Source organism: Danio rerio, chromosome 2, assembly GCF_052040795.2.
Source record: "Danio rerio strain M-AB ecotype USA chromosome 2, GRCz13ab, whole genome shotgun sequence".
Classification (NCBI taxonomy): Eukaryota; Metazoa; Chordata; class Actinopteri; order Cypriniformes; family Danionidae; genus Danio; species Danio rerio.
The window spans coordinates 20,336,349-20,363,449 of record NC_141022.1 but is presented as its reverse complement, the minus strand read 5'-3'; the positions used below and the strand labels follow the sequence as shown (position 1 = coordinate 20,363,449).

The window sequence follows — 27,101 nt, the reverse complement described above, 5'->3', positions numbered from 1 at the left end:
GTTAAACAAATAAATTAAATAATCCTTTAATGAATTACTGTAAAAATAGTTTTCTGTTTTTGTTTGTTTGTTTGTTTTTTAGGAAAAAAATATCTTATTTTCCTGTATTAAAAGGCAAAACAGATTTGTTGTTTTGGGTCAGTCTTGGTTAAAGGGATAGTTCACCTAAAAATGAAAGTTTACTCAGTATTTACTCAAACCTTAATGTTTGTTCTGTTGAACACACAAAAAGATATGTTTAACAGAATGTTGAAAACCTATAACCGTTGACTTCTATAAGCAATAAAGCAAATACTGCTTTCTACGATATCCATACAAATACTAAATATAATTTAATTATTTCATTAAATTTATTTAACCAGCACTGCTAAAAGGCAGCAAACGAAAGGGCGAAAGGTGATTATTTATTTCTCTGGAAAAACTTGAAAATAATTAATCAAATAGTTAGTCGTTGCACGTGGGTTCATAGAGAACACAATATCTGTAAAAAAATAAATAAATAAATAATAATAATAAAATAAATAAATCATTAGCAAAAATTATTAGCTAAAAAACTAGCAAATATAGATTTTGATCTTTATATGGAAGCTTCCCTCATTATAAAACATAATTAAATAGAATGTGAAATTTTAAAAACTATTAGACCATATTTCTTTGTTGAAAACACTTTGATGAGTGATTTTAAAATGTATCCCCAGAAAGATCTAATGTTTTATTTTTATTTATATATTTTATTAATTTTATTATCTTTTATTGATTTATGAAGTTTTTTTATCATGCAATGTGTTTTATCTGTATTAATATTATCATGACATAGCCATAAATTAAACAAGCAAACAAAATAACCTTTTTTACAGATTACAGTTTTTGTTTACACATTAACAACGTGCTGTTTAAAGGGAAAAATAAAAACTTTTTCTTTTTTACACAATAAAGGCACAACAGATAGATTTCACAGTCTTGGCTAAGCGGGTAGTTCACCCAAAAGAATTTAAACTCACAAAAATAAAAAAAATAAAAACATTTTTACTCACTATTTACTGACCTTCATGTGGGTTTAAACCTTTATGAGTTTCTAAATTCTATAGAGCACAAAATAAGATATTTTAAAAAGAAAGTTGAAAACCTGTAACCATTTACTTCCATAGTCAAAACAAATACTATGTCAATGGTTACATGTTTCCAGCATTCTTCATAATATCTTTCAGCTTAAAATAAGTAAAGAGTAAATGATGACAAAATTTTTATTTTTGGATGAACAATCCTTTTAAATCAATGATCAGTAACACCATTAATGTTGATGCATTACATAATGTTTGCGCAGTATTAAGTGAAGAAAATGTATATAAAATACCACTCACACACATATAAAATTCCCTGATATCCACACAAATACGCCCACATAATTATGGTTATATAATTTAATTCGTTTAACCTGCACTGCTAAAAGGCAGAAAACAAAAGGAGAAAAGGTGTTTCTTTAGAAAAACCTGAAAAAAGTTGACTGAATAATTAGTATAGAGTATAATAACAGAAAACTTTAATGTTGCAAACCAATTAGTTTATTTTTTTTTTTTTTTTTTACCTGAATGTGTTCAAAATAGACCACCGGGTTTCTATACACACATTCACAAGTAATTCAAATGAAAAGCATTGGCAGGCATTGCTTTAAACCACATGACCTTGAGAGCCACTGGTGTTTATGTTTGTTCTGTGATCGTTTTCCAGCTCCTGGAGTCTAGTGAGGGAGCTCATCTCAGGAGACGTCGACGGCACACAGACACCGTAAGACCGTACATCGCCGCAAAGCTATCCACGCTCCCAGAAACCTTCACTCTGGGCGATGAGCTAGACTACAGCGGCTTCATCAACCGGCCTCTTCCCAACAACCAACACTTCCAGTGTTTTGTGATGGCTGAACTCAAGGACCAATACCCTGTTACTGCCAATGAGAAGCAGGTAACTACTACTGCTAAAGTGTATGCTTTCCATCTTTGTCCCCTCAGCAGATATTTTAAAGCTGTAGGCAGGATTTTCAAGCAAACATATGCCAAATTCCTCCCTCAGAGATCAGACCTGTCATCAATGGTTCACATATTGAACAAGTGGAATACATGGATGAAAAATACTTTGTATGAAATACACCCTGACATTTCAAATAGATTTTCAATAACTTTTAAAACGAGATTTGATCATGTTTTTTATTTAAAAGGAAACACACTACTGCTGCTCAATTACTTTTATTGTAAAACATATTTTATTGGACTGTCACGAGTTTAATGACTGCAAAAGTAATTTTTTAATGAGGTAAACTCACTTATATAGAGATATAAAAAGTTTTATCATTTTTATAATAAATGAATGCTAAATGTCTTAAGGTTATAGCACACTTAACCTGAACATTTCATCTATAATTTCTGCACGTTAAATTCAACCTCACGTTGTGTTAAATCGCATTGACATATTGTGTCACGGATGTAAGGTGGGCAAAGGAGCAAGGACTTAATTGCAGGAAAATATGGATTTTATTAACTAAAAAATAAAACAAACAGAAAAACAAACTACCCCAAGGGGGAAAATAATAACAAAAAAACGAATAAACAAACACACTTGACTGGGCTGGGCTGGACAAATCAGGACATGACTTGATAGGATACGACATGACTAACTGGCACAGAACAGCAGACAAGAGGAGACTATAAAGAGAAAAAAATAACAAACAAACAGGTGAACATAATAAACTAACAATGGGTAAACATGGTGGGTGGAACTAGACAATAGACGAGAGAGCACATGAAACTAAGAAACAACACAAGCCATGTGCTCACATAAAACAGGACTAGAACACGCAGCCAATGAGAGAACTCATTGACCAAGTGTTCACATGAAATACAACAATAAAGCATACGGCGTATGTAAACATGACCACGTGCTAAACACAACACCAACAGAAGACTGGACACAAGACACATGTACATGATAAATAAAAACACTTACCGTGCACTCACACATGCAACGTGCATGTTCCATCCCAGCGTCAACCGAAACCAACTAGACTGAGATGCTGAGAATGAAGTGGCACGCTGCATTCAGACAGAACAAACACAAACACCAGGATGAGAGCGCGCATCACTAGAATGCCTATACCTCGCGCTCAAGCATCTAGTGGGAGCATGCACAGCCCGAGCGCAGCCATGACACCACTCATACACTGAGAAAAACAGACAAAGATGAGAAATATGAGTGCTGGACTCGAGAAAACTCCAGACGAATACAAAATACTAGACAAGACAGGACTAGTGTCCGGACTCTGCCACCAAAACAAGAATTAACAAAATCGGAGTGGCAGAATCCTGACAAATTGCCTTTCATTTGCCATTAAAATATTAGATGTTTTATTTTTTCAGCTTTATTTTTATAGTTTTTAACATACTAATAGACTTCTTAAGTGGTGTTAAACTTAAACACTCAAAACTGAACTGACACTGTTTCAATTTACTATAATCTTTTACGTGGAGCTGCTTTGACACAATCTACATTGTAAAAGCACTATACAAATAAAGGTGAACTGAACTGAATTTAACTGCTTTCACAATTCAGGGCTGCCGTACTAGCTAAAGGCAAGATCCAAAAGAGCGTCTACTAACTAACTAAACCAATCCATTGGTTAACACAAAATTTTTTATAATAAGCAGGGTATGAAATGTAAAGACACAGCATATAATGTTATATATATATATATATATATATATATATATATATATATATATATATATATATATATATATATATATATATATATATATATATATATATATGTATAAATGTTCTGTGGTTTATTGTATGCTAGTTTGTTTACATGGTTTAGTGTGACAAAATGGCAGTCTCTGTTCAGGATCAGTTGGTTCACAGAAATTGGTGGTCTTCTTTTTAATATGTGCTTTCAGTATCATGAGGAAAGTATCAAACTGAGTCACGGACATCCTGGAGTAAACTTTGAATCGGTCAGGATAATCCCGCAGCTCTTTGATAAGGAGGTGGAACTCTCCTTCCTCTCTCCCCAATCTAAGAATGGGATGTACCCAATATATCCTCTTTCTTTTGCTAAGCAGACTGGAGGCAACAAAATCTTGTTCACTGCTCGAACACTCCATTTTGTATTGTTTTGTGAGTTATTTTGCAACAGATTTATTAATAGGCGTTGAACTTGGTGTGCAAGGTTTGTAAGAGTGACGAATTTTAGGGATTTGATTATGAAAAAAAGACATATTGAAAATTTCAGACTTCAGCGTGTGCAAAGTCCTTTGTCTAATTTATCCCGTGGTTATCTGCTTGTGCTTTTAATTGTATTTATTTTTAATTAATTGAAACTGGTCTTGAAAATAGCCTTTTTTGCTGACAAGGCATTAAATAAAAATATACAAAATGATAGGATATGATACGATTGGACATGATACAATAGGATACGATATAATATGATACAGTCTGATTTGCAGGCAAACAAACTAAGCCCTGACAAAGCACTGTCTTAATAAGCAGCAGAGCTCAATAAGCTTTGTTGGTCAAACAAGTATTAGCTTAAACAACTCACCAGGATTTTTTTCCTGTCTGCTTCTCAAACAAATCAAAGAATCAAACTCTTTACCCTTACAACATGCAAAGTAATCATCGCAGAAATGTCTAACCTAGAACTCCAGAGGACAAGTTGGATAAATATTCATCTTTGGCTCTCATGATGGCGTCAGCAGCTCCTCCGTGGTCTCTGTGGAAAGAGCAGGAGAATGGATTTGCGTGGCACGGAAGCTTGTCCTGATTCCCTTGAAGCTGACTCTTAAGTATCCCTAAAGCTTAGGCATTAATCTGTCCGCCATACTTCATGAGAAGATGAGGACAGCTTCCTAACTCAGCACTCCAAATGTTGTGCTGCCTGTTCATTTCTTAACCCTGTCAAGGCATTGGCTGTATCTGAGTGCCATATTAGCTCATGTCGGGTTAAACAGGGTGATGACGATCATATGAAAATGATGCGATGAGTGTGTATGGTTTAGAAGAGTATAAGCCCAAGTGTTTGTTCGTGGCCAGTGAAAGATGTCCATGATGCCACTGTGCTCTGCGGATCTGGCTCTCCTGTAGCTCTCCTGCTGCGCTGCTGTCATAGGAAATGAATGAACTGCTTAGACTCCAGCACAGGGGCCTTCAGAACTGATGAAGCCTGAAGCTCACTCAGCACAGATATACAGTGTAAAGCTGGAAGAAACAATGCTGAACCTATAGTCTAAAAATAACGAGATTTTTTTAATGAATTTAGCAATTTCAAATGGACATATATTTCTTTTATTCATCAAGGAGCAAACAAATGTTGTTTTATTTTATTTTTACAGGAACAATGTACTGCACATAAGGCCCAGTGTTGGTTGTGATTAGTTACTAGTTCTGTAATTAATTACTTTTCCACCAAACGTTTGCAATTACTTTTGATATATATATATATATATATATATATATATATATATATATATATATATATATATATATATATATATTACAGTTACTTATAATGTACTTGCCTTAAATACTGTAAATCAATTCAACAATTCTGGAATAATCAATTCTGAGCATTTGATTGGTCCGCAGATTTAATGAAATTATGAACTGAAAAACAGTATGAGGTTCAAAAAGTAAATAATGATCCTTTTTAGGCAGAAGTGACAAACTGCAAACTTTAAATATTTATAGCTTTTAAATGCATATCTTGTCACAATCTAGGAGCTGGGGCTGAACCTATATTCTAAAATAAATGTTAATAATAAAGAAATTAAAATGTTTCCAGTGAATTGAGCCATTCACAATAGCCAGAAATATATATTGTTTACTCAGCAAGTTGCAAACCAATTAGTTTATTTTTTATTTCATTATTTGTTTCGGGATATGTTGTACAACATGACCAGTGTTGGGTGTAATTAGATATAAAATAACTAGTTGCTATTATTAGTTTACTTTTCCGGATAAAGTTCTAATTACAATTACTTATACTTGCCTTAAATACTGTCAATCAATTCAACAGTTCTGGATTGATCAGAGTTTTTAGTTAAAGTCACAATTCATGCTACTAACTACTGGCCTATTACCTGCCTATTCTTAGGATGTTAACTGTTCATTAGTAGTTATAAAGTATGGTGCCGCATCCCTTATCCTGTCCAAAACCTAAACCCAATTTTTACCTTACTAACTAATAATAAACAGCTAAATAGTAGTTTAGTAAGCTAGTAGTGTTAGTTAATGGTTTGTCAATAGCGTGAATTGTGACCTGAACTGAAGTGTTACCAAATATATTACATTAGAGAGCATTTGATTGGTCAGAAAATTTGATGAGAAACTGAAATATGACGTCAAATGAAGTCGTTGATCCTTTTAGGCAGAAGTAACAATTTGTAAGCTTTGGGTGTTTATAGTTTCTAATTGTAAATCGTATTAACATTTTGGAGCTAGGGCTAGACCTAAAATAAATAGTCTAAAATTATATTACTAATAAAAAATAAAAATTTTTCCAATGAACTGAGCCATTCAAAATGGACAGAAATATAATATTGTTTAGCAATAATGTTGCAAACCAATTAGTTTATTTAGTTTGTTTGTTTAGGGACAATATGCTGTACAACATGACCTTTGTTGGCTGTAATTACTTAGAAAGTAACTAGTTACTCTAATTAGATTTCTTTCCCACATAAAATACTAATTACAATTACTAATGCTTGCCTTAAATATTGTAAATCATTCAACAATTCTGGATTGATCAATATAGAGAAGCAGTGTAACAAAATCTGACAACCCGGGCTCATTCTGGAAACGTAGCCCTGTGGACGTTTCTGGAGACAGTGAAATGCATCCCGAAAGGCATGTATTTGTGCAGTTTTTGTTTTCACGAGAGGCCGCTGTGCACACTTTTCGCGTCTCGAACGCTTCTCGCGAGCTCACTTTGGGACGTGCTGTTCGACGCGCTGTTCGATGCTGTCCAGTGTAAATAGCCGCTGAAGGACGCTGTCGAGCGACTGTCTCTGTCCAACTGACGAACTGGCTGAATGACTGAATGATTGACAGGGCTGACCCAGCCGCCCTACTCCTCCTTCTTCCCTAAACCCAAGCGACGATTTACGAAAGCCGCGCAGAAAAAGAAAAGCTCTCGTCTGATTTTGACCCCCCGTTCTCGCACCGTTAAGAACTGGTTCGCTTTTTTTTTTTGGACTCTGTTTTTTGTCTTACCTGATTTCTGGAACCGCTCTTCCACGAACTCGAACCCGGTGGAAGTGACAAACTGCAAGCTTTGGATTTTTATAGTTTCTAAATGTGAATCTTGTCACAGTTTCTGAGCACACTAGCTTAAATACATCCTTAAGACTAACATACTGGTACGAACATCTAAACAAAATGTATTTAAATTTCATCTGAAATTGAAAAGCAGAAAGACATTCAAACCTGTTTGAAACTAGTAAAGGGAGATTGAGTAATGACAGAATTTTAAATTTTGGGTAAACTATAACAAAACAAAGTTACTGGTTTGTTGTTTTTCAGGTTTTCTGGCTTAGTAGATGCCTCTAAAAATAGCACACAGGAAAAAAAAAGTTGACCATATGTCTTCTTTAATGAAAGAAGCCAATGGTAAAAAAGGGCAAACTGAAAGACAGAGACAGAGGAGTGCGCTCATCAGGAAGGAGGGCCTGTGGCAGCCGAGCTGTTTCTGCCAGATAAAGTGTTTACATTAGCCGAATGCCCGTACTGAGAGCCCAGCGATGAGATGATGTCGTTAACTGCTCATCTTCTGCCTTAGGACACGTCCCCATCCTTATCCGCTCAATGGATTTCACGTTAGTTAGTATTTAGCTTTTTCTTTCTATTTTTTTTTCTATGTGTCTGTAGGAAATGTGAAACACATTAGTGACGTTAACTGCCTTTAACACATCGTGCTCAAATTGTGTTAAAGTGCCCGAGGAAGCGGACCATCGTTTTTGTGTATATACGTTGCACTGTAGTATACAGGGACAAAAACTAAATAAAAAAACTCATATTTAATGATACAGAAAGGAGACCTATTTTTAGAAGCATTAAGATTGGCATTTATGCTGAAATTCTCATTACTGTAATGTGAAAAATGTCATTCTCGTTAATGTAATACAGTAATGAGGCTAATTGTACACTTAACATTTGTATTTGATCGTTCTGCAGAAGCTTTTATCCCAAGCGACTCGCAAATGAGGAAAATCACGAGCAATTTGTCTTGAAGAAACTAACAATGTTCACAGTTCTGCAGTGCAGGGCTTTGATATTAAACCAGAGTACTGAAGCTGGAGATGACATTTCTATATTCAAAAATAAAAAAGAGACTTTTATATGCCTTTGCTTTCATAAATTTATTTACAATTTTGTTAGTCCTGTGTTTTCAGCTTATACAGAAGTTAATAATAATTAAAAATGATAAGAAGAAATAATAATTCAATAGTTTACTTAATTAATAGTTTAATTGTTAATTATTCCAATAAACAAACTTTTTAATTAAAATAAATTAAGCAAAGTATGTTTATTAAATAAATTTATTTACTTGACTTATTTAATTAGCTTTATATTTCCTTATTCTTTTTAATTATTTAATGTGTATTGAGTATTTTCTTATTATTTATTTATTTATTTATTTATTTATTCATTTAATATTTAATTCATAATAATTTTTGATTGTTTTGTGAGATTTGCCAATTTTTAGTTATTCACATAACTATTTTTTTTTGTTTAAAAAAATAACCAAAGGATGTTTATTAAATAAATCTAAATATGAATGATTTTTTTAGATTTATTTACTTGATTTATTTAATTTGCTTAATATTTTATTATGAATTTGAATTATTTAATGTGTTGTTTGATTAGTTTGCTGATTTTATAGTATTTTGTTCAGATTTATTTATGTAATTAATTAATTTTTTTCATAATATTTTAGGATTATTTTAGTAAGATTTGCCAATTGTTAATTATTCAAATAAACAAACTTTTTAATTAAAAAAACAAAATTAACCAAAAAAATGTTATTAAATCTAAATATTAATGATTTTTTTTTTTTTTTTACTTGATTCATTTATTTAGCTTAATATTTTCTTATTCATTTTAATTATGTAATGTGTTTTTATTCGTTTTCGGGTTTATTCAAGTATTTTCTGATTTATTTATTTAATTAATAATTTTTATTAATAATATTTTGGGATTATTTTAGTGACATTTGCCATGATAGTTATTTTATTTATTCTCGTAAAACAAGCTGAGCGTAATTTTCTAACCAGCTAAAATGCTACTAAAAGTGCCAGAATTTCTTACAAAATTTAGTTTTTTTTTTTTTCTTCTAAACTAACTATAGCCACGAAAAATTATTGATTTCAGTTTTTGCATTAAATACACTGTAAAAAAAATGCAGGGTTCCTTTCCACACAATTCATTTATGTTGTCCCAACAAAAATCGATTAAGTTTAATTTAGGTGGATTGAACATAAAACAATTAGGCTACCTCCCAAAAAAAGCCACAAGAATTTAATTAATTAGCTCCTTTAAATAAGTAGTTTGAACAACCAGCCAAAATCACTTTTTTTGGTGTGGAAATGAAAAAAATTGGTCTGTTAGCTGTTAGCATGCAAATGAGTTTATCAACTAGACTACACTCTCAGGAAAAAGAAGGTTCACGAGCTGTCACTGGGGTGGTACCTTTTCAAAAGGTGCACACTTGTACCTAAAGGGTCCATATTGGTAACTCAAAAGTATATATTAGTACCTACAAATTTTCTAAGGAACACTTTTGTACCATTTAGGTACTAATATGTACATTTGATGTAATAATATAGACCTTTTAGGTACAAATTTGTAGCTTTTGAAAAGTTACTACCCCAGTGACAGCTTGCGTACCGTTATTTCTGAGAGTGTACCAGATAAAAGACTCATAGATTTGGTAGATACAAATTTAGAAAACTAATTTGAAACAAATTACAAATTTAAACTATTAAACAGTTTGTTCCTGTAGACTTAAAAAAATCAAATAAACAAAAATTATGCAGTGAAATGTATATTTCCAGTACATCACACACGCATACAACCTCCCACGCTCCCATAGACCACCACGTTAACATTGAGATTGTCATATGAGCAGCACCGATAACACACCATCTTCATGACTACATGACTGTCCTCCAGCTAATATCCTGCTTATCTCTTCAATTAAAATCTGTGCGCTTTTAGATGAATCAAGCTGAGCCAAGTGAGCAAGATCTGAATTACGGCGTCCCACTCCATGTGATGAGAGGAAGGGAGAAATGCGAAAGGCTCCGGCCCTCTGGGAAATGTGTCCATGTGAATGTCCTCTCCCAGTGCTGAATAAGGGAGCAGTAGTGACAGACCCATCTTTCCTCACCTTCCTTTCTCTTCTTTTCTTTGGTTAATTTTTTTTTCTTCCAGTATTTTTCCCTTGTTTCTTTTCATGGCAGGCGGTTTGTGAGGCAGAATTGGAAGCTGCCCCGTGGCGCATGCATGGAAGAGGGCACAGCAGGGAGATTCCTCATTTATGTCCCTTCACACTGGCTCTTTTTTCTTCCTGTCACTCCCCTCCCTCCCTCCCTCCAGCCAGCTCACTAGCACCATAGTTTGAGCACTAATGAAGAGGATATGATTCTTCTTCTCAGCTTCCATTCATCAAAGCCAGAGAGAGAAAGAGGGGGAGAGAAGAGAGGAAACACAAATTCACACAAATTTCTCTTATTCTTGTACACGTCTTCCACTATATGGTAAAATTTAGTCAGAGGTTTGACTTATGCTAATCAAAAGCGGATCTGTGTATGTTAACCCTCTTAAAGGGTCATGAAACCCAACTGTTTCAATTCAATCTACCTCAGAATAAAAAAAAAAAATTCTCTTATTCTTGTACACGTCTTCCGCTATATGGTAAAATTTAGTCAGAGGTTTGACTTAATGCTAATCAAATGCGGATCTGTGTATGTTAACCCTCTTAAAGGGTCATGAAACCCAACTGTTTCAATTCAATCTACCTCAGAATAAAAAAAACTGCTTAAATGACAATGGGAAGTTATATATTTAAATATTTATATATTTAAAGAGTAATCTACAAACTTGATTTAAAATTTAGACACACACATACCTGCTTTAAAGGGACAGAAAAGTACTCGGGCACTGGAGTGTTTGAATGCCATGAATGTCAGTGTTTGAATGTCAGGTCATTCCGCTGACGGATCCGCTGATAAACGCATTTTTCAAAAGCTTCACTGTCCTTGTGAGTTCTCTTGTTCAATTCAATTCATTTTTATTTCTATAGCACAATGTTTTTTTTTTTTGTTTTTTTTTACAATGTAGATTGTGTTAAAACAGCTTAACATAGATAGCTTAGCATAATTCCAGTAAATTGAAACTGCTTCAGGTCAGTTTTCAGAGTTGACGTTCAGCTTAGTTCGTTTCAGTGTAATGTAAATGTCACTACTGAAAACCCATACACTGAAGAGCATCTCCACTCATGTGCAGCTCCACAAGTCCCAAACCATGTAAGACAGTGGTGACAGTGGCAAGGAACAAACATTACCAGTTGATCTTGAGAAAATCTTGAGAAAAAACTGGCTCAGCTGGGCACTACCAATTCCCCTCTGCCCAAATGTCTTATTTAGAGCAACAAGTCTTGTTAAACGTTGATCATTCAAGACAATTGCAGTCATATCTGTTGACCACATAAACACAATGGCCAATAAGCAGTGTTCAAGAATCCATTAAGCTCAAAAGTGCTTAAAAAGCAGGCAGGAAGTGCTGAGAACACCATACTTTTATAAATCTAATGTTGGGACTTTAACATTTTCAAAACTGTGAATCATTATGAACGTGATCCTAATGCGAGTTCAGACTACATGATTTCAAAGAAGTGGCATCACAGATGTTTTTACACTGCATATATCTCTGGGATAGCATTCCAGTTTACACTGAAGGATGGATTGGCGACGGGGTTTCACACTGTATGACTTTACAATAGGAGAATTGCAGACAACATTGTCTTGGTCCACGAACTACGTCTCACAACCAGACACACGTGAGAAGTGATATTGTAACGTGAGGTCACATAGTATATCTTAAGTTATTAACCACATAACGAGAAAGAAGTCTTTAATGAGGTAGAAAATTGTTTTCCTCACCTGCGTTTTGAAGAGAATTAACAATTTCTCTTCAGTTTTTTTTTTTATTTTTGTTTGACACCGTTTTGGTAATGCTCAGATGACACGTTAAACAGACACAGGTGCTCCTGACTAGCTTCTCCTGACTTTAACATCTCCCCTAACCTCCCGCTGGCCTGCAGATAGCCATACTAGTGGATGCTAGTGGATGGCTGTGGGTTCTCGACAATGTTATTTTCAATCAGAGCACATTTCACAGGACATGATTTTGAATCGCTAACAGATATTTAGCATGCCAAATATCACACAGGCATCGGCGACTCATCAACGATTCTCTCAGATCATGTCTTTGATAGTTCACAGTGTATGATTGTTACACGTGTACGAGCACAGATTTGCCTGTGATTTCACGGATTTGTCTGCGATTTCTCAAAACCTGTCGGCTAGTCAAAATCAGGGCTAAAATCATGCAGTCTGAACTCGATATAACTAATGTGTAGTTTCACAGCTTGAGTAATTCAGAAGCAGTGTCTTCTCATAACAAAACTTTAATGATTCATCATTACCAGTGACGACACCCCATATAGATTTTTAAACCCACAAAATAAGGGGAAAAGCTCAAAAATTAGCCATTTATTCCTTGCAATCAAATCTAACAAATGCAAACTTTTGCCTTATTGATATTCAACACACACAAATCTGTTAAAGAAATCTCGGACAATATAATCCAGGGTTTTATGACATTTTATGGCGTTTCTGACATGGAAGTGTGTGCAGTTTTTATTTGAATTGTACTAAAATCTTTTAAAAATTATTAAAGTTTGTTTAAGTAGCTGAAGTTATAACCATAAAGCCAAATTGAATGTATACTTTAGCATCGATTGATCTTGTTCCATATGATACAATGGGTAACAGATACTAGCATTTATTCTTTTCAAAATATTTTAAAATATCTAAGAAAGAAACTCAAATAGGTTTTAAACAAGTTAATTTTGAGCAAATAGTGACAGAAATTATATTTTTTGCATTAACTATTCCTTTAAGTCCAAAAATGTTTGCTATATAATTAAGCATTTGGGTCCAGATTTCTGTATGTAATATAGACATAGCATAAAATAAAGCTTAATTTGTTATCATTGGGATTTTGGAAGTGTTTAATTTGAACAGATGAGTTTACCATCGCTGTCATCATTAGGGCCACTTACCAGTGCATTCAGCATCTAGCTTATATTAGAAAAAATTGGAGGACTGTAATTAAATTAATCATCCAAAGTGATTTAATAAGGTGTGCAGTGGTAGTTTGCTTATATATTTGCCATTATTTTAAGTCAAAACACAGATGTCTGCTTATTTTGCACCTGTATTTTAGTAAATTAGCTTGCCTACTTATTTGTGACCTAATTAGTACTGTTTTTTGCTTTTGTATTAGACAGTGAAAATGAGCTGCATTCTAAATTCTCAGTAAAGCACTAACAGAAATTTACACTCCCATCTCTGCTTTTATAATATTTTGCTCTCATACTAATTGGCCCTGTTTGGAATATCTAGCCACAAGATGTCTACTTAGTGTCATAATGAAGCCAGAACCACATTACCTCACTTCATTTTCATTTATCATCAGGTCTTCAAGTGCATCAAGTAAAGCAGCACATACACACAAGCTCTCGTATTCATAACCGTATTGTATCTTATTGATTAACTCTCTCTTTCCCATATTAAACATTGGTGTGACACATAATGCAAAGTATATTTTATGATATCCGATAATTTGTAGGCTGTTTTAATGAAAGTCCTCATCAAAAGACTCTGGAGACTTGATTTTGCCAAGTACAATGCGATATTGGATTAACATCTATGTTGATCATGGAACAACATTTTAATCAGGGACACGCTTACAGTTTATGTTAAGTTTAGGCTTATGATTAGGTTTATGCACCTCTACGTTAATGTTATCGAGCTATAATTCCTGCAGATTTTTGGGAATTATTTACAGTTATGGTTGGGTTTTGAAGTAGGGAATAGGTATGGATTACAGTTTCTAAAAAAAAAAATTATGTTCCAGGATCAACATAGATGCTATTCCAGGATCGCATCGTACTTGGAAAAATCATGACATGCGGAGATTTACAGTGGAGAACACTGCATTGTCTACTGGCTACAATTATGTTTGTGTCCAGAGTTAAATGAATTAGGGATGCACCTATACCATTTTTTGGAACGGATCTGATCTTGATACCCAAATTCTGAGTATCGGCCAATACCGGTCTGATCCAGATACTGTGCCGTTTTTTTTTTTTTTTTACATAATACAGTTTCTATAGTTAGCAATAATATTAATAATAATAATAATAATATAATACTATATTGTTTTATAGTAAAAATAACAGACCCATAGGCCTACTGTATATGACAAACGACACAGTCTAACTTTAAACATGAACGTGAGTGAGACAGAAAAAGTTCAAAACAAGTCCGCTTATATGCTTCAGCACCAAAACACAAACTGGTCTGTTAAATATATATATAAATTTATTTATAAAGGAAAGTTATATTATTCATCAATAATATATAATAAAAATATATTATTATTATATTATATTATTTATAAAGGAAAGTTTATATTATAAAATATAAATATAAAGGAAAGTTTAATGAAACATTAACAGTTTCAGAGAAGCCTATATTAGGTTAAATCATTTTCTGTTAATGAAAATGCATATTGCCTCCAACAGTTTCACTTTTATTAATTTAATCGACTACTTTGACTTCAAACCATTCACAGCAATGAAAGTATTCCCCTCAGAAAAATAAACTAAAGGATGAGAGAACAGGAATCCATTGTGAGCATAATCTTACAGAGTGACGCACATTGTGTCTGCGCAGCCGGTGTGTGAATGAAGTGCTTGATGCATCACTAAGACAGCACGCAGCCCTCCGGTATCTGCAGACACTTTCAAAACTGGGCAGCACAAAGAGAAGAAATCAGTGCATTGAGGATCATTCTAATGTAATATTGAGCCTTTTTCTAATTCAAAATGTCAGGAAGAGCAGGTAATCACCCTCTCTACGCCAGCGTTGCGAATGCGATCTGCTGATCTAACAGACACAGCGCAACATGATTTAGAAAGAGCAATGAACTCCTTGTTGCAGGTCAAAATTAACACATTTAATGCAAAACTAAATACATTTCTCCGCTGGTTATGTATGTTAACAGGAACAAATAGTCTTGGAGAAAGTTTTTTGTGTTGTCATAAATGTTGCACGCAGTTTGAATTGTGAAAGAATGAAGAATGATTGACAGGCAGGAAGCGCTGAAGTGAACATTAAGTTAAGCACTTGATGCTTGCTTATCTCTACTTCACATTAAACTATAGAATGGCTTGGGATAAAATAGAACAGATAGGATATAGCAGATATGCTTGACAACTTTTTAGTGCCTTATAAGAGGCTACCTTCATGGCTTTTGTCGGCTTATAAATTACACAAAATATAGCGCACGTGCAAGATTGGATATGGATCGGTAACAGCTGGCCGATACCTGATCCAGCAAAAATATGCTGTATCGAACTGATATCCAATCCATTTATCGGGATCGGTGAATCCCTAATATCAATATCTCATCCTTTTGCAATTTATGTTCAGAAACATGAGTTTTTCATGTGTTCATTAAATGTGCCAGATTGATTGCTTTATTGGAATATAGTATATAGTAATTGGAAACTTGGGTTTTATAAGGTATATTGGGTTTTAATAAGGTATGTTGGTAACACTTTATTTTTGTTGGTCCATTTGAGTATTAGTAGACTCTCTGCTTAATATCTGTTGATACTGCTCAACTTACACTAACCCTAACCCCAACCTAACAGCCTACTTATAATCTAATGAGAATTATGGAACATCAAAATAAGGTGTGACCGGTATGTTTTATTTATGGGTGTAAATTTTCTAAAGTGCATAGAGAGAATTATTTTTGGTCAAGCTAAACTATCATTTTGGAAAACTCGCAGAATGGCTATTGCAGATTGACAAATCTGAAAAAATAAATAAATAAATAAAAATGATATAAATATATAATCTATAATATATAAAGCGTTATGTATGCTATATGAAGAGGACATGCTATTATTTGATTAGTGATGTCTAGTCATGGGATTGTGTCTTGTAACATTTTGTAATGGTTGTATTTTGCTCTAAGGTTTGAATATCTTGCTTTCTGTCTCTGTAGCGGACCTTCTCGGCTAGCCCATACTCAGACCCCATCATAGTGCAGGGTGAAAACCAAATGCAGCGCAGTGTGGACCAACCGGAGATGCTTTGGGTCATGGGCCCTGTGCTCGCTGTGGTGCTCATCATCATCATAGTCATCGCCATCCTGCTCTTCAAAAGGTGAGCAAGTGTTTTTGCATCTGTCCTTTCTTTCAGCAGCAGTTGTGGTCTTTAAAGAGTGAGTTCAACTAGAATGACAGTTCTGTCGTGAATTACTCACCCTCACATTGTTCTGAATCCCAGAAAACTTTGTTCATCCTTGTTACACAAATAAATATATTTTGGATGAAATACAAGAGCTCGTTCATCCTTCAATGGCAGCGACTGTCCAGAGATGTTTGAAGTTCAGTTAAGGAACCCAAACCATTGTGAAAACATTGACTGTGACTACAGTGGTTTAGCTGTAATTATACAAAGCATCCAAGAACACTTTTGTGTGCCAAAAAAATGTACAAATGACTTTGTTCACCAGTGTCTTCTCCTTGTCAGGTCAGGGTGTGCATTTATTATGGTCAGTATGACAGATTGCCATTAGATTCAGCAGCACAACACATGAGCAATAAAATGTCCTTAGTAAACAGGTGCTATGACCTGAGGCAGAAGACCTGGCAAACAAAGTTATACAGGTTTTTTGGCACACAAAAGTGTTCTTGGACCTTCGTATAATTACAGCTGAACAACTGAAGTGACATGGACTGTTTTGACAATGATTCTGGTTCATTTTCTGGACTTTGAATGTCACCAGACTGCTGTTGTGTATGGCAGATGAAAAAGCTACTGAATTTAATTCATTCATTCATTCATTTTATTTTCGGCTTAGTCCCTTTATTAATCTGGTACCACCATAGCAGAATGAACCACCAACTTATTCAGCATATGTTTTACCCAGCGGATGCCCATCCAGTTGCAACCCAATCACTGGGAAACATCCATACACACTCATTCACACACATACACTACCAACAATTTAGCTTACCCAATTCACCTGCAGCACATGTCTTTGGACGTTTGATGGTGAGTAATCAAAAACAAAACTGTCATTTTGGGTGAAGCAACCCTTTAAAGGTAACTAAGCACTAAGCAAATGTTACCAAATCTTGTTGATATTGGAAAGACCTCATCCATTTTTGATATCTTCACCATTTTTGGATCTACGACACTATGTTTTTTAGCTTTAATGATCAGCAGAAATAACCCATAACTGCATGAATGTTTCACCAATCAGTAGCACATTTTTGCGCTATATTGATCCGGACCTATATATCTAATAAAGATGAACTGCTGTGACAGCATAAAAATCTCCTGTTTTTTTTTTTTTTTTTTTTTTTTTTTTTTTTACAATTGCAAGATCATCAAGTAAAGCATATTTCATTTTCTATTCAATCACTATTCCTATCTTGGTCTGAGTACACATTGAGCACCCTGACGCGTATTCGCCACCTCAACCACAATTTCAAAACTATTGTTTCTAAAGTCTACAGAATCATCATTTTAATCAGCAGCTAGATCTGCCATCAAGGACACTTATATATTGATTGCATAAAGTCATTGCTCCACATTAAATCCATTCAAGCCTTTTCAAAGTTTTCTGATTATATTGTTTTAATCATTAGATCTTGAAAAGATGGATGTCACATTTCAGTATACCATACAGTATGTGACCAAAGACAACAGGTGTGAATTCCAGTTCCTGGAGGGCCGCAGCTCTCCATTAAACACCTGATCAAACTAATTGAGACCTTCAGGCTTGTTTAAAATCTACAGGTGTGTTGGAGCAGGGTTGAAACTAAACTGTGCAGAGCTGCAGCCCTTCAGGAACAGGGATTGACACCTGTGCCCTAGACCACAAAACCAGTCATGAGTGTACATTTTTATACATCAACATCACAAAGCTGATTAAAGAAGCATTCCTTTGATGTATGTTTTTTATGACCAAATAGGACAATGTTTGGCTGAGATACAAAGATCACCTTTAAATATGTGCAAATTGAGTGTTTTGGAATTCACATTATTAAGCTAATTATTTTAATTTACAAAGTATATTGATGGATTATCATCTTGACTTAATATCTTGAATCTTTTTGGCATAAAAAAACAAATATTTTGACCCACACAATCAGGACTTGACATTAACACCCCCCCAAATGCAGGTCGATATCAGCTGTGGCAGCTTTGTTAAACAGTCACTCCCACAGGCCACTTTGGAAAATAGTTGAAAATAGTTAGTAGTTTTCTCAAAAGCAAATGTGATGAATGTGATGTGCACGACTATTTAAGAAGTGTTCGCACTCCCGTTCCCGTGCATGGAAACGAGACTGGTGTGATTAATTCTCTTTGAAACAGACTGGACAAAAAGTGATGATAGATTTAACCATTCTTTGAACAGATTATTAATTGGCCTTAAGGCAGGTTTTTACCTGCTTTCATTGCTCACTGTTATTTTTGTTGATACAGTTTAATTACCTTTTTTTTACAATAACATTGCTTCAATCGAAAGTTAACTCCTTATTCATGTATTAACTGGTGATCTGAGACCTTTAGCCAGGACAGATTACAATAATATATAACAATTTTTTTTTTAAATGTTAATTGTTTTTTTAAGAAAGGTTTTGTTGTAAAAAGTGCATGTATACAGCTATATTTAGCATGCTTTGACACATTATTTAAAATTTGTGGCTAAGAAATAATTATTTATTTATGTAATTTGGTTATTAATTAAATTATTTGGTGTGGTAAGAGTTACATTTGTTTAATCATTAGTGTTGAGCCCTGAAAAGTCATGTGAAATAAAAGCTAACTGCAATGTGACTATGGGCTCTATTTTGACGGTCCATGTGCAGTTTTTTAACAGAAAACTGTTAAACAGAGCATCTACTGTGTGAGAATGAGAGATAATGGATCACTTTCACTTTCGCTCTTGGATAGGGAAACCTTTACGCACAGACATCAATTAGTCTATAAATAATTAATTGCGTTTGTTAAGCGCGAATATTCGTTTTAAAACTATTTCTAAATTCAGTTCTAATTTCCAGCAAACGAATAAATGAACAATATTAACGAAGTGTGCTCAAAGAGTTATATCCTGAAACACATGCTGTGCCCCATATGGTCTAAAACCTGCAGGTGGGCAAATCTAAGCTTGTTTTAATAAAACAAATATAAATATGGATATATTAAAAAATACTGCTAATAATAATAACATTATACAAAAGCAAATTGTTATGAATGAACTGAAAAAGCCTCCTGAGATGAAGAAGACATAAAAGCAGTGGTTTTTCATATTTATGTAGGCTAGAAAATAATATGTTTTGTAATATTTTAATCCTTTATATTTATATCCTATATCTATTCTTATTATATCCTATATATAACCTTAATATTTAAATTTTTTCATATGTAAAGATATTTGCCTATTGCTCTCTTGTGCGTATTAAGCAGTGTGTAAGCGAGGCGCAACTCTGCGCCAGAGTTTAGACCGGGTTTGTTTTGGTGTAATGAAAAATCTATTTTAGTTTCTCAAAATAGCAACGCGGCAGCAGTCCGCCTCAGAATGCCTTCCTTTTTAGACCAGAACGCCTATGGACGCACATATGAGCGCTAACGCATTTGTTATTTAAACAGCGTAGCGCAACGCCTCAAAACGACTCTTGCGCCAGGCTGAAACTACCAAACAGGTATTGCGCCGCACCTTGCGCCACACTGCGCCGGGTGTATGATAGGGCCCTATGAAACCATAAACCATTTGCTCATGTACACTGTCATACACTACACACAAAAAAAAGTGAAATGAATGAGGCATGTGGAAATCTAACTAAAGTAATTTTAGCATGTCAAAGCCAAATTTTCTCAACTACAAAATTGTGGCCATAGTGAAAATGGCGAGTTGCTAGTTATGTTGGAAATCTACTAGCCACAGTGGCTGATGATCAAAAAAAGTTCATGTTAAACCTTGCTTGGAATGTATTTTGGCTATTGCCAAAAATAAACCCTTGCAACATATAACATATGGGTCACTTATGTATAATGACTGTTCATTTTGGATGTTTCTCACTCAGATGTTGTAAATTAAATCTATTATTTTGCATTTATCTAAATATTTCTATATTACACAAAATGGTGGCCGGCGTTTTCATTTTTGTTGGGAGTTTGAAACTATTTTTAAAGTTGAGTGGATGTGACAGAGACAAATCCAAGCCTCTGTGAAGGTTTGGTTTTAGATGAAATACACCTCTGCACATCATGGACTGCGTGACTCTGAATTCAGGGCTGCTTTGTACATGGAACAAGATGTGGCTAATTTTAGCTAGCTTTCCCGCGGAGAGAACAAAAGGAGGACATTATTCATAATGACATCTTGACTCAGCCGAATAAGGCAGACATGTAGCTTGCGGCGTGACCCGGTGGTCCCATTCACAACGCTGATACAGTACTGACTACCAGCCCGTCTTAGTAAAAAGCCCTTACTTCACAGCAAACCTCAGGATTCTTTCTCAGCGTTCCACCATTTTGGTCCCGCTGATGGATCTTTTAGCTTCGCAGTGAGTCAAATTGAGGCTGTTTTTGAGCAGAGATGCTGCAGTGAAACGGCAGCGTCAGCTATGGGTCTCGGCGGGCGAGCGGTTATGTGGTTGTGCCGCCACACCCTGCTGATGCTATTCTAAAAGCTGTCATCTCGTGCTGCCCACCGCTGCGGGCACCGTAGTCCAGTGAGGAGTTCTGCTATTGTAAGGCTGTGGGTCTGATAACTGCTGCTCTCCACTTTCACTCTCTAAATGTCTGTTCACACTGACAGTGAGGTCGCATGCTGTGTTATTTATCGCTGTCAGGCACTTCTACCACTGCCTTTTCCAAATCTGATCACAAATAAAATGTGGTTGAGCACTGCGCTGCCCTATTTACCACTTAAAAATCTTATTAAAACATAATATAGTTTAAATAACCAGTGCTGTCTGTTTCTTATGTCTGTTTTATATAGCAGTAAAAAATAATAGTAATGCTAACCTACTCAATATTCATGCTCAATATTCAAGCTTAGAGTTAAGAGGTCAGGCTTTATTTCAAGGTTAAGAGTGTCAGTTATTTAAGCAATCATTCAAATTACATATCAGCGCTACTCATTATTCCCCCTTTTTATTCCCTGTCTCCAAACCCAATGTCCGATTTCTGAAAGATGTTTTTGAAACGCAAGGTTATCCACATGGCTTACTTTGGGTCTCAGGGTTTCTGACAGCCACTAATCACATGTCTCTTCCTTCCTCCGCTCCATACAAATGCAGCAAACAGGAGAGGTAGGTACCTTCAGACCAATGGCCAGGTGTCTTTCTGTCACGGTTTTCATTTTGGAAGTGTCATCCGTCTCACTATTCACCGGCTGCAGGGTCTGTACGATCGGCCGATACTGTTACTGTTCACCAGCCTGTTGTTTTGAATGACTTTCAGTCCAGTTCATCCAAAACAAGATCGCTGAAATTGACTTTCGGAATAAAGCAACACAGGCTCATTGGAAATACATGCTTAGGTGTGCAAATATGTGCAAAAACAAATTGCATTTGACTGCAGATTCTAGGTAAAATGAAAGCTAAGGTGTAGTATAATGCCAACAACTTGTATTTCTTTGCACACTTATGATATTTATAAGAACAAATAGTTGACGAATAAAGGATTATTTTTTGTGCCGTTCTTTGCGCAAAACCAAATAAATACCAAAACAACATATGAGTGTCTATGATTTGTAATCAAATACCTTTCTTTACCTATCAATTTCCATATAAACACATTTTCTGGCGTACAATGAATAATAATTTTTCATTGCATTTAGGCCATTTTTTATGGTCCTATTTATTTAGGCTGAATTTAAACAAGCAAATTGAATTTGGTAAATTCCTACTTAATTTGCTAGTTTAAATTCAAGCCATATAAATGATTTGCAACTCTCTTTTGCAACACTTATTTAAAAAAAATAGTAAATCAATTATTTCAGTGTAGTTGTTTTTAACAGATGTCTAATCGACATCTAAACATAGTAGTCTTGGCTAAAACAAGGCTAAATATGGGCTGTCAATGAAAATCTAATAGATGGAATAGGCCAAACTAGACTAGTCTAGTGACTACACATATAAACTCTGTCTTATCTGGCAATTTGACGACTACTCTAGTTTTGGGCTATTTTTAAATGTCTATTAGGTTTTCACTGATAGACCATATTTCGCCTTGTTTTAGCCAAGCTGTCTACGTTTAGTTGTCTATTAGACGTCTATTAAACAAAATCGTTTGCTGGGAAATTTACTCAGTAGCTCACTTGGTACAATGTTGTACTTGTGATGCTCGGGTCTGAGTCCAGTAAAACGCAGTTCCACAAAACATGTTAAAGCTATCTAAAATCTTTCATTTACTTGTAAAAACACTATTGATTGTGTTTAGTGAAGGGATTAGGTCACTCAATCACAAGGTGATCTCTATGACAAGCCTCAATTTTCATGTATAAGATTGTTTATATAACAATTATTACAAACACAGCTTAAGTAACATATTTCAGATTTGCAAAAAAAATGGAAGCAGTACCATCTAGTGGATCTTTTATCAAAAGCTGCAGCGAAACGTATTTGGAAAAATGTAATTTTTTTCCTAAAAGAAAAAAACGTATTTCCAATGAGCCTGTGCTGGTATGAAGACTAACAGTAGCTCACCATCATACCCTGCTGTCCTTGAAAAGCTCCAGTCCATTGGGTTTGCGTGGATCCAGTGGTGCATGCTTGCTGTTGTGATCGTGATGTTTTATTTTTGGTGTTTTTTTTTTCTTCTTTTTTTGCCGTGTTGTGTTGATTCTGTTCATGTTGATCCTTCACCTCCTCCTGAAGGTCAGTCAGTCTGAGCGTGTGCAGTCAGCCTTTCTGCCGTCTCACCTGAGCCCTGAATGGCCCATTGTAAGGGAAATGCCAGCCCGGCGGCTGCCCAAATAGAAATGTTCTCCTCTTGAAAGCTGACATTTCCCTCCACCGAACTGTTCTGTTTCTTTTCTTTCCCCCTCCTTCTCACTGGCTAATGTACAAAATATCTCTCTAACACACATTCACACTTTCTCTCCTGAAGCAAAATGCCCATTTTCTGTTATTTTCATCTCTGCGATTCATTCCCAACCACAAAAAATGGATTCTTTTCACAGGTTTCCCACGGTCATGGGTTTTCTAGAATATCATCGAATATTGAAAGGTCTATTACAGACATTGTAATTCAGGGAATTGTATATGTATATATTTTGTCCAAGTCATGGAATATCAGGGACTTTTGTTTGTTGGTTTAGATTTAAATTTCTTTTTTTCCAATTGTAATTTTTCTACACTTTGTTTTTAATATCACGCTGTCTCATGCCTCTTGTTATAATTAGTCTATTTTTCTGAACCATGATTTTATTATTTTTACACTCCTCAAGTGGCAGTCTCTTAAATCCAATCCAGTCGCTAAGCTGTGTCTTTTAATTAAGGTCAACATGTTAGGATAATATACATTTTAAGAGCTCAGGCTTTAAAATGACTACTTAAAAATGTTCAAATGTAGATAAAAGAAAAGCTAAATGTAAAGTTTGTTAAACTACTATCAAATACAGGAGAGGAAGCATTCAAAGACAAGTAAACAGTGATTCTTTTTATGGTAAATAATCCATTTATCATAGTGGCTATTAAAGTGCTAGTAATATTTATAATGATAATCAAGCTAAAATATTAAATATAAAGTGAAGCCCCTCCCCCTTTTAAAACATCCAATAGGATCTTTTTTTTAACATTGATCTGCCAGTGCGAGGTATTTAGCTCAAATGCATCCATGGATATACACACTTTATATTGCATATCGGCCCTGAGCATGTTTCAATTGCGCCGCCACATTTGTACAGCCCTTCCAGGACAAATATCATTCTACCGCACTAGTCAACTGCAAAGCCAGACATTAGTGCTGTGTACAGGTGTAGTAATGAGCAAACAAAGAAAACAATGCACAAAGGCAGAACATTTTATGGGTAAGATTTGGTTTTTGTACATGTTTTGTGCTTTTGTGCTCAACAAGTAACATTGTTGATGATAATACAAGTCTCTTGCTGCACTGACAATGAGGCAAAGTAGCACCAACTCAAACTAAATACTAGGCTTATGCTAGTTTTGTTGACTAAAATAAGCAATCAATGTAAATAAAAAATGACAACAATGCTACACTCATTTGTATTATTGTCGGCTAAGTGAACGAGTCATTCAAAATGGAGATTCATTCACAGACCAATCAAGTTAGATCAAGTTTAACAGGTAGGGAGGATGATACATACCCTTTGTCTGTAATGCCTGTGCGGTCACTTATCCAACGATGCAGAAAAATTATGTCAAATTATAATTTTCAGAATTTAAAAAAATATTTGCATACTGACCACCAGGACGGTCCTTCACAGCACATTGATCCCACATTCATTTCAAAGGAGTGTTACCCTGTACTAAAACGGCGGCTCTATCGACGCATTCCTTCCAAAAGACAACAATAGCATAGGTGACATCTAATGTACATATCTTTGAAATGCATCAGATGAAAAGCAAACGATACATGTCCGATACCAGAGAACGTTTGATCGGTCTGAAGATTTGATGAGGAACTATATAAAAGTATGAGGTGACGTCAAAAAAAAAAGTTTGCTTCTTGTTTGGATGTTTACATCTTTTAAATGCTGATTTTATCCCAGTTTTTAAGCACACTATCTTATAGATATCCTTAAGACTAACATACTGATAAACTACTATCATGTTATCAAATATGAGAGAGAAAACATTCACAAACAAGTAAACAGTGATTTATTTTTATTTATTTTATGGCTATTAAAGTGATAGTAATATTCATAATGATATTCAAGCTAGAACAATTTTAAAATGCTTTTTGTTCAATGTGTGACAATTTTAACTGAAACATGAAGACAGAGCAAGACAAAGAGTAGCCCCTACACTTTTTTTAAACAGGCAATTGCATGTTGTTTATATCAGTGCTCTGCCAGTGAGAGTGATTGAGATCAAACGCATTGAATGAAAAGCAAACAAGTGATTTAAAGGGGGTGGGACTTGTTCAATACTAGAGAACATTTGATTGGTCAGAAGATTTGATGAGAAACCATATAAAGTATGAGATGACATAAAAAAAAGTTGATTCTTGTAGGCGGAAGTGATAAACTGCAAACTTTCTATGTTTATATAATGTAAATGCTAATTTTGTCTCAGTGTTGAAGCACAATAGCTAGATATCCTGAAGTCTAGCATACTTATATACTAACATCTAAAAAACGTTATTTAGATTTCACAGAAACTTTAAACCATATACTTTTTAAATAATCATAGATAATTGAAATGCTTCTCAGTCTGTAATGGCGAGGGAATTAGAGTGGGAACTCTTTTTTTCAGCCTCCAGTGTATATGTAGTAACTCCAGCCTGAATAATTAAAGACTTACTGTACAATAGAGGCTAGCGGCTACGTGTCCAGCGCTAGAGTGATTAGCGAAGCTCCGTTGAGCGGCGTTTGCTGAAGACCCTTCGCCTCACTGGTGTCAGCCTCATTCAGGCTTTATGAAAGCCAGAAAACGGCGCTCTGAACCTTACAAATTGAGTGCAGCGAGATGTGAAATTCCGCTTGCAGTTGGCTCTCTTCTCTTTTGGTTGGGGATTTGTGTCCGTGTGTCTGAGGACGGGTTTCCACTGACAGATGTTCGGCGTCTCTGAGAGTGTGTGTGCGTGCTCGTGTGTACACGACAGCTTTACCTGCTGGAAGAGCGCACTCGGGAGTGCAGGTGCTACAGTGGCGTAATTACCGGTGTTGTGCCATCCAGCTGATGTGCTAATTACCGAGTCGCCTTGTTTTCCCCACAAACAAGGAGCGTTGCAACCTGAATATTTAGTGAGCTTGCTAACAGAATTGAGCGAGGCGCTGTACAAACACGCTATTTGGCTTTTAGTCCGTTTCACTGTGACCCCTTCGCTTCCCAGAGGGAAATCCTAATGTGCTCTAAAAGCAAAGGAGCTTTAACAGGAAACGAGGCACGTGCTTTTCAGACTGATTAATTTGTTGTCTTTAAGAGCTCATGAAAGCAAATTCGGCAGTTGTGCGGCTTGTAGTCGACCTCTATTAGTCTTGAGGTCACCTGCATACTGGTGTAGTGCTAGTAGGTGTATATGGGACCAAGGTGATACACATCACATTAAATTTACAGAAGCAAGTTTACACTTATCGGAAGCATATGAAGTGCAAGTAAAATGTCTACGTTAGCGTTTTGTTATCATTTACCATAAAAGAAACATTTAGGCTAGGTTTCAGCATTGGATTGGATGATTTATTATAATCTTACATTTATGTTCTGTAGAAGAAATCTTTTTTGCATTTTAAAATTACAAGTAGTGGGTAGCACTGTCACCTCACAGCTAGAAGGTCGCTGGTTTGAGCCTCGTTTGGGTCAGTTGACATTTCTGTGTCTGCATGTTCTCCCTGTGTTTGCGTGGGTTTTCTCCGGGTGCTCCGGTTTCCCCCACAGTCTTAAGACATGAGCTATAGGTGAATTGTGTAAGCTAATATGTCCGTAGTGTATGTGTCTCAATGAAAATGTATGGTTGTTTCCTAGTGATAGGTTGCAACTG

General features: G+C 35.2%; 1 protein-coding gene and 1 long non-coding RNA gene across 23 annotated transcripts in view; one reads left to right on the top strand and one right to left on the bottom strand.

The window, feature by feature from the left end:
* ptprfb (protein tyrosine phosphatase receptor type Fb) overlaps positions 1-27,101 on the top strand; it is a 368,772-nt gene that overhangs the window by 300,753 nt on the left and 40,918 nt on the right. For all 22 annotated transcript variants that reach the window (NM_001083576.1, XM_087240178.1, XM_087240172.1 and 19 more), the window contains 2 exon segments: positions 1,729-1,959; positions 16,414-16,574. In NM_001083576.1, coding sequence (NP_001077045.1) covers positions 1,729-1,959; positions 16,414-16,574 — 392 coding nt within the window.
* Positions 20,369-25,610, bottom strand: LOC147837062 (uncharacterized). The gene is made up of 2 exons (XR_015478382.1): positions 22,230-25,610; positions 20,369-22,032 (listed from the first exon to the last, which is right to left on the bottom strand). It is a non-coding gene; the product is annotated as an uncharacterized LOC147837062 (long non-coding RNA).